This window comes from Micropterus dolomieu, linkage group LG13, assembly GCF_021292245.1.
Source record: "Micropterus dolomieu isolate WLL.071019.BEF.003 ecotype Adirondacks linkage group LG13, ASM2129224v1, whole genome shotgun sequence".
NCBI lineage: Eukaryota > Metazoa > Chordata > Actinopteri > Centrarchiformes > Centrarchidae > Micropterus > Micropterus dolomieu.
The window spans coordinates 3,676,368-3,685,439 of record NC_060162.1 but is presented as its reverse complement, the minus strand read 5'-3'; the positions used below and the strand labels follow the sequence as shown (position 1 = coordinate 3,685,439).

The 9,072-nt window shown below is 36.6% G+C and overlaps 1 protein-coding gene across 2 annotated transcripts in view; it reads left to right on the top strand.

Annotated features, from left to right (window-relative positions):
• The first annotated feature begins 2,797 nt into the window (after positions 1 to 2,797).
• Positions 2,798 to 9,072, top strand: part of LOC123981684 (cGMP-dependent protein kinase 1-like) — a 27,716-nt gene continuing 21,441 nt past the window's right edge. The window contains exons 1-5 of one of the 2 annotated variants that reach the window (XM_046066732.1): positions 2,798 to 2,924; positions 3,983 to 4,219; positions 8,318 to 8,453; positions 8,551 to 8,617; positions 8,711 to 8,810. In XM_046066732.1, coding sequence (XP_045922688.1) covers positions 3,994 to 4,219; positions 8,318 to 8,453; positions 8,551 to 8,617; positions 8,711 to 8,810 — 529 coding nt within the window. In that variant the 5' untranslated portion in view covers positions 2,798 to 2,924; positions 3,983 to 3,993. Of the gene's footprint in view, positions 2,925 to 3,924; positions 4,220 to 8,317; positions 8,454 to 8,550; positions 8,618 to 8,710; positions 8,811 to 9,072 lie in introns of those variants that run through there. The other variant, XM_046066733.1, reaches the window with a different exon arrangement.

Genomic DNA, 9,072 nt, shown 5'->3' with positions numbered 1-9,072 from the left:
ATTGGCAAACATCACGTTTTTTAATTCAGTGCTTAACTCAAATGAGATGAAAACATTTCTTTCTTGTCTCTTGCCGTTGACTTCCGTACATGGACCACCAGAAGGGGAGGGTCTTTGGCTCTCTGTAGAGACTGAGGTATATTTTTGTCCCGTCTAATAAAGTGTGTCAGAGTACAGCTAGACGCCTGTTTACAGTATGTGTAACCCTGTTTAGAAATATTCCTTGTTCAGTATTTGCGTTATATTGAACCTCTTGGGTTTGGGTTTTGTTGGACGATCTTGCTGATGCAGATGATGATGATGATGATACTTAAGAAGCCATTTCTCCTACTTTTGGTAGAAAAACAACTGTAGTAATACTTGACAAAAAAACCCTAACCTTATGCAATATATACTGATGTAGTATACTATAGTATACTGATGCTGTATTTGTGTGTTGTGTTCAACAAATGAAGTTGCTATAATTCCTTCCATCCCAATCTTTGTGTGAGTGTTTTCTGCTGCAGCTATGATTTACTGTCTTTACATAACTGAGTACACAGAAGTACACAGAAGTACTTGTTTAATGGCTTATAAACCTCTTGACTTAAAGCCATTTTTAATGTAGTGGATTTTATTTTTCTTATTTTAAATAAGTTAGTTATCTCTTTTATCTGTGAACCAGAAGTGTTGGTCAACATTGGTCCAATATATATATATACTGTATATGTGTGTGTGAGTTTTTTTGTCTGTATTTGAGACAGTTTGTGGCAACATCATTGCCGGTTCAGATCATGTCTGTTATTCTGATAATGTTTGAAAACTGATTATTTCCAGATTAAATGTGTGTACATTTCATCAGCTGCCGATGTATTTTACTTTCTTTCTTTGTCTCTTAGCAGGAAAAACGGCAGAGAAATGAGAAAAAAAAAATAAAAATATATATATATATATATATATATGTACAGTATCTCACAAAAGTGAGTACATGCCTCACTTATTTGTAAATATTTAATTATTTTTTTCATGTGACAACACTGAAGAAATGACACTTTGCTACAGCAAAGTGTCATTTCTGCCTGCTTGTGCTTTCTTCTTTATACAAGATGTACACTCACTACTTTACATTGTAATGTAAAGTAGTGAGTGTACATCTTGTATAACAGTGTAAATTTGCTGTCCCCTCAAAATAACACACCACACAGCCATTAATGTCTAAACTGCTGGCAATAAAAGTGAGTACAAGTGAAAATATAGACTCACTATTGAGTTAGCTATGGTGATCTGATAGTGACGTTATAATTACACTATATTGTTTATTATAGTATTACTATAGGAATTGATAGGCCACCACTGACTGATTAATGCATCACTAATTATAATACTATAATATACAGTATATGATTCTGAAATGGACCATTCTGCATAAGTACTTTTACTTTTGGTACTTTAAGTACATTTTGAAGCTAAAACCTTTGTACTTTTACATAACTAAGATTTTGAATGCAGGACTTTTACGTGTAACAGAGTACAGTTCCTAAATGTTTGTCATCAACATTTAAAAGGATGTGTTGTTATTGTTGGGCAAACTAATACATGGCGTGAAAGCTAACAGCACTGCAGCAGTGGTGGAGTGGAAGTAAGAATGTAAGTACTTAAGTGCAAGTGTGAGGTACTTGTACTCCTATTCTGCTATATCTCAGAGGGAAATATTGTACTTTTTATTTATTACATTTATCTGACAGCTTTAGTTACTTTACGACTTAAAATATTTACATGTATGAAAATGTACAAGTATGGCTGTAATGATCAGTCGATTAATTAATTAGTTGATGAACAGAAGTATTTTGATAATCGTCATTTTTTTAAACAAAAACATTTGATGCTTCCAGCTTCACAAATTTCCCTTTGAATGATTGTAATAACTGTAATGTTCGTAAATAATATATGTGTGTATATATATATGTGTGTATATATATATATGTGTGTATGTATATATATATATATATTTAACAAACCAAACAATCAACTGATCAATGGAGAAAATAAATCTAAAATGAAATTAGTCATTAGTTGCAGTCCAATACAAAATAGTTCAAAATCAACTCTACTAGTACTTATTTACTTCTGTTAATACTGTAAAATACTACTATTACATATCCAAACTCCTTATATTTTAGATTTCTATCCATTCCACGTCAGCCCTACCAGTATTATTACCTTCACTTTTTAATTCACTACTATTTATAAATACATTTATGTTAATATGTTAAAATACCGTATAAATCCACACTGCTTTTTATATTGGTTTTATATTTATATATGTATATTTTGTTATGTTTTCTACTTACCCACTTTCTATTATTAGTTCTATTCCTTATACCTTGATATACAAGTGAGCAATTTGTATCAAAGAATTTCCCCTCGGGATCAAAAAAGTATTTCTGACTTTTGAGATTTTGAAAATAAGCTCCAGCTCAACAACTGCAGCAGTAAAATCCTGCTTTCCAAAATAATGCATGAGGAATAATAATCTCAGGATTTAACAGTCACACCGAACAGTTCTCTGCTCTCACTACTTTTCCTTTTAATACTTTATGATTAGGAAAATGTACTTAAAGGATCTAAATAGTACTTCCTCCTCCAGCACTGGACTTTTATTTTGTAGTAGCTGTCAGACTCAGCTGTGTCGCTTCATCCTCTGAGCTCTCAGCCTCTGTCTGCCTCTGCTGCTTCATCGCTGTTCTGGATGTTGTTTTATCAGTCAGCATGCCATCGCCTGCTTGTGCTAATTCATGAATAGCTCTAATAATTGATTCGTTAATTAATTTCACCGCTCCTGAAAATCAAGAGCCAGAAAACGACCGAGGACTGGATCTCCTCCACCGGACCGGACTCCTCTCTCCACAGCAGCGTTTTAACGATCCGCACTTCAGACTGAAAAAGTGAGCACATGATGAATTTATGGGGCAACGCTTCAGATTACAGTGTGAAATTACTTATACAGGGTGTGAATAAGATATTTACTCGGTACGTTTACTTAACTAAGATAGACTAAGAAGACAAGGGAACAACTTTGAGATTGTGATTAATATTAAAAGACTAATAATAATACAAGTACATATAAGTAATATTTAACTGAATAATTAGAGGATAATAACCGGGTAACATCGTTGGTATTGCAATGTCATTAGCTGTTATTTATTATTAAGTATATTATATACGTAAATAAATTGCTATACATCTTGTTTGGGAAAATACATTGTTAAATAGTTTTTTTTAATGTGTATTATTTATTAATTTTCTTTTTTTTTTAGAAGATTCAGATGAGATGATTAGAAAAAAAAAGTTGAAATACTTATTATTCAAATAGGCTAAATCAAAATAATATATATTTTATTATTGGATTATAATTATTGAAGCATTCATGTGCTCATCACTTTAATGTTGCAGCTGGTAAAGGTGGAGCTCATTTAAACTTTAAGTACAGCTGGTTAGTTTAATCTATGATAACACATTATTTTTGCACATGATGATCTTATAGACCATGATGCATCGCTGCAGATTAAACTACCCAACAGGATATAAAGGAGTTAAAATGAGCTCAACCTGAACATCTGCAGCAATTAAATGCAACATACATATTCATGCAGCTGGGTATTAATCCACAAACATATACAGAGTGAGAGAGAGAGAGAGAGAGATATTATTATTGGATTAAAATTATTAATGCATTCATGTGTTCATCAATTTAATGTTGTAGCTGGTAAAAGGTGGAGTTCATTTTAAGTACTTTTAAATACTGCTTTATTGTTGGTGAATTTTAGTTATACTTTGTATTAATCTGAATCTATGAAAAGGAAACTACTAACTAAAGCTGCCATGGAGTAAAAAGTACAAGATTTCTCTCTGAAATATAGTGCAGTAGAAGTAGCATTAAAGTATCTCAAATTGTACTTAAGTACAGTACTAGTTGTAACGAGTCCTCCGTCCTCCTGCCCAGTATACCGGTACATGTATTTGTACATGGCTGTGTCTAAGAGTACCGGCACCCTGAGGGACCTGCAGCTGGCTCTGCAGCTGAAGATCGAGGAGCTCCGGCAGAGAGACTCTCTCATCGATGAGCTGGAGCTGGAGCTGGACACGAAGGATGATCTGATCAGGCAGCTGCAGGTAGAGCTGGACAAGCATCGCTGCACCCCACAGCTCCCCGTCAGCACCGCCGAGACGGCAAACACAGGTGAGTCCGTGCAGTCCCCACACTGACTATTAGGCAAGGCGACACAAATCCTGAAGGCAGTGAGGGAAGCTAAGTACACTTTACTTTGCTGGAGTATTTCCATTTTATAGAACTTTATACTTCTACTACATCTCAGGGGCACATATGGTGCTTTTTACTTGTGCAGATTACAGTTTTTCATCCCCTTCCTGTTCAGTGAAAACCTGTATCTCCAGATGTTTGTGATAAACTGTAGCATAAAGACTTAGAGGTCATTTACAAAAAGAGTTAATTAAGTCATTTAAAAAAGTAATTTAAGCTTGAATAAAACAAGCTGCTGATTACAGCATTATATTCTGTTATATTTTATATCTTCACCTGAATTTAGAATAGCTCTACTAACAGAATCATTAATTAATTTCACCGCTCCTGATAATCAGCTAGTTTCCCTTTACATAAACATTTCCACCTTAAATTGGTACAGAAGATTTCTCCAGCATGCAGGAAATTAAGTGTTTAATGGTCTTGGGGAGGACCCACAGACCCCCACTCTTATGTGTAAGCATTGAATATTTCTTCAAAGTAGTGTTGATATATCTTCTCGTCCTGTTCTCGTGAACCCAATATTGTATTTTACCCGCCTTTGCATCAGCTGGAACATATATAGTCACAAAGCTGAAAACGAATGATGCATTGCTGCAGATTAAACTACCCAACAGGATATAAAGAAGTTAAAATGAGCTCAACCTGAAACATCTACAGCAGTAAAATGCAACATACACATTAATGCAGCAGGAATATTAATCCAGAAACACCAGATATAACAGAGAAACACTGACAGCACTATAAATACTTTTACTTTCATACTTTAAGTACCTTTAGCTGATGATACATAAGTACAGTTTTAAATGCAGGCCACGTCATGTGAAGTTCATTTATAGCACATTTCATACAACAACCCGCGACCCTGTACGCAGCATAAGCGGTTGACGATGGATGGATGGATTTCATACAACAAGTGTAAACTCAGTGTGCTTCAAAAAGAAAAAAACAAAAGTACAGTCACATGAAAAGCATGCAGGGCTTTTAGTGGAGTATGGTATTAGTACTTTTGTAAGTACTTCCACTGCTGTCTATAAGTCAGACGCATCACTGTAGCCGGGAATTAACAAATACTAAGGTTGTGAGCCGAGTCTCTCTCTGACCCCACAAAACTTTAACCACACTCCAAATTAAGTGATTTTTATCTCATATTTTATTAATTCCTTTAGCTGTGATATATCCTCACATCCTCTCAGTACTTCCAGGAATAGCAATTTGGTGAGGAAACGTTGAACGCTGGCCTAAAATCAGTCACACTTAAATTATTCAAAATGTTAAAATACTGTACCTATAAATATCCAGTTTTTTTAATTATATATTTATGATGCAGCAACACACTTTATGCCTTATGTGTTTTTATTTCGGTTTTATACCCCGGCCCTGAAGACCTGATATTTTATTTCATCTGAATTTTCTTAAAAGGGTTATAAAAGAGGATTGATAAAAGACAAATAAACTCGAACTTAACACAAAATATGAGAATTTACTTATTGAACAACACCCCTGCTAGTGTTGTAGTCAAGACCGGCCAAATCGAGACCAAGTCAAGACCAGAGTTTATCGAGACCGAGACAAGACCAAGACTTTTAGGGGCTGAGACCAAGTCGAGACCAAGACCAGTTCCCCACATTACATTACACACAATAAAATGTGGAACGAGATCAGAGGTACTTTAGAAATTGATCTGAAAGATCCACATTCCCATTAAAACACCCACATACAAACACAAAAAGCTGAAATCAACTTAACCGTCTTTATTCAACACTCATTTTCCATGTTTATCTTCCACATAACACTAGGGCTGGGCGATATGGCCAAAAATGTTATCACAATAAAAAATGTGATATTATTCATTGTCAATAATTAACAGTCAAATGATTTTTTATTTCAAATTTAGACACAGGTGGTAATTGTGGTTTTAAACTCTTCTTTAGGGTCAGGACAAGCACTTGATGCCAAACATGGATCGCTTCACAAATCTGAGGCAGAACATTAAAAACTATAGATTGATATGATAAAATGTGTTTTCAACAAAAATGCACGAGTTAAATTAAGTAAAATGTTTTTCCGTCCCTTCTCCTCAACAAAATTGATATGTTAGTAGATAAATTAAGTGCTAATTTAATCAAACATTAATTAAACAGCTAGAGTGCGTGTGAAGGGGGACGGGGAGGGGAGGCAGCTGGAAACGGTAACAACACATTTTTAATTAGGGTTATTGGTTGCATTTGAAACAATAAGTTTTACATCCAATCAAAGTTAGGATGTTAACAAATAAATCAGACAATGCCAAAGCAATTTATTTATATTCACAAAGTTATGGTCTTGACGGATCTTGAAATAAAATTCCAAGTTCTCAGTTTCTGAGACCGAGCAAGACCGAGTACAAATGTGAGAGCATCAAAAAGTGATCTTAAGACCGTACTACAACACTGCAACTACCCCTGCTTTCATAAATTTTACTCACTTAACTTTTTGTCTTCAGAAATGTTGACTTTTTTTTTTTTTATCAAATCAAGGGGCCAATTTCTGGTTGAAGTTTCTGTCAGTAGTTTTACAACATTGTCTCCAAATAGTTTTCACAAGGGTCAGTTATTATTCATGTCCACCAGCCTCAGTATCCACAGCAGCACTTTGCTCGGTTGTGTTTAAAGTTTATAAAGGACCACGGAGGGATTACCAGCTGGGCAACAAGATCCAGAACACCAGGGGCCCCGAAGCCTTAGCCTTAGCCAACTACTGTAGTCTGTGTTTTCAGTGGAGAGACAGATTTTTCGAAGTGCAGCAGTAGCTCCCCGCTGATATCAACAGATACACAAATAATAGATAAGAGACAGAATAATGCAACAAAGGTTGGTTCCTGAGATGTTGTTGTCGTATGGACACGTCTTAAAGGCCTTACACGATAGGGGTCCAATAGTGGGTTCTGTTTTTTGTCCTGCCTTCAAGAGGGTCCATTTGTAAAAAAAACCTTGTTTCTTGTTACATTCATTATTTCAGTATTGTGCTTACATGTTGCATATTCCCAAACTAAAAGAGTATTCCTCAGATTTATCATTGCACTCCTGTAACATTGTCAGACTCACGATGGCCAGTTCAAATATAGGATGAAAGTCTCTGAGAAGTGGTGCCGTGTGCTAAGGCAGAAACAGGTTTTAATTGCAGACACTCACACGGCAGAGTTTCATAATTTATTTTACAAAAAAAAAAAAACTGTTTGCAAGCTTTCAATACGTGCAGGCCATGTCCCAAAATAACCCAAACAACAAAATGTCCAACTACAGAATGGTAAATCCAAAAGGGGAAAGCAGAGTCCAAGATCCACAGTCAAACAGAACAAACAATAATCCAGTGTGCCAAGCAGAGGAAAAATAATAATCCAAATCCACATAGATGGGGAGCAAACAGACAGGAGGTTCAGGTGGAAGCACAAGACGAGGCATGAATGACAACGAACTGGCTAGGTCAGGACGGAAATGAGGACAATAAATGCTGACACACACACGAGCAGGGAGGGTTAACAAATGGGTGAGCCACATTAGGGTAACCAAGACAAAGAGGAAACAAAGCAAGACCAGGACACCAGACACAGACGATTACCAAAATAAAACAGGAAATGGACCAAACAAACGGACACACAGACCAAAACATGACAAAATTGATGCAGCAGAACCAAAGATTTCATATTTCTCATTCCACATGTTGTTCTGCCTACAATACCCACAATGCATCTCAAACTGCTGACAGTTGGGTGTGAGATTGGGGTGTGTTAAGCTGGTAGATGCTAATGTAGATAGGAGCCGGCAGCAGAGATGAGCAGCGGGCGACAGATTTCTTTCTAACTTCACACCAACAGATTCTTTTCATTTTCAATCTTGTAGTTTTCTGCCCCGACACTCACTCAAGTGAGATGTTGTAGGACTCCTCAACACCTGGATACACACACCGGGGGATTGGGGGGGGGTGTCAGACCAGGTGTGCCTGCTTAACTATCGTCTCTTTGGATGTGTCTATAAGGAGCGGCGGCTCAGACTCCGGCAGCACCTGACGAGCCTCAGCGAACAAAGAGACAGGCCATCTCTGCAGAGCCCACAGCGCTGGACCCCTCGCAGCTCACTGATGTCACACTCACCAGCTACTGCAAGACCAAAGAGTGAGCATAGAAAAGCATGCACACACACACACACACACACACATACATACACGGAGACATGTGGATTGACCTTTTTGACCGTTCTGTGTATTTGCAGGTCTAGGGAGCTGATCCAGAGGGCTCTAATGGACAATGACTTCATGAAACATCTGGAACACGGGCAGGTAGTGACACACCTGAGCCGCTTTTTAAACAGACTGTCAACCTTTATCATGTGGATGATTTTAAAAAACAATTGTTGCCTCATATGCGTGCAGATTCTCACCATCATGGATTGTATGCATCCTACCAGCCTGGCCAAGGGCTGCTGTGTCATCCAGGAGGGAGATGACGGCTCCACAGTCTACGTTCTGGAGGGTAAGGCCGGTCAGCGTTTCTGCAAACTCAATCAGATGAAATTGTGTATATTTCAGATGATATTATTATGGATATTTTCATAACTGATAAATGTGCAAATAACTATTTTAACATAGAATCTTTTAAAAAATGTCAGGCAGCTGAAAATGCCCATTACACTTTTAAACTGTCTCATGTCCAAAACACAAAGATATTCAGTTTACAACGATATATAAAACAGAAAAGCAGCAAAATAAAATGCCAAATTAGAAGTCTAAAGCCT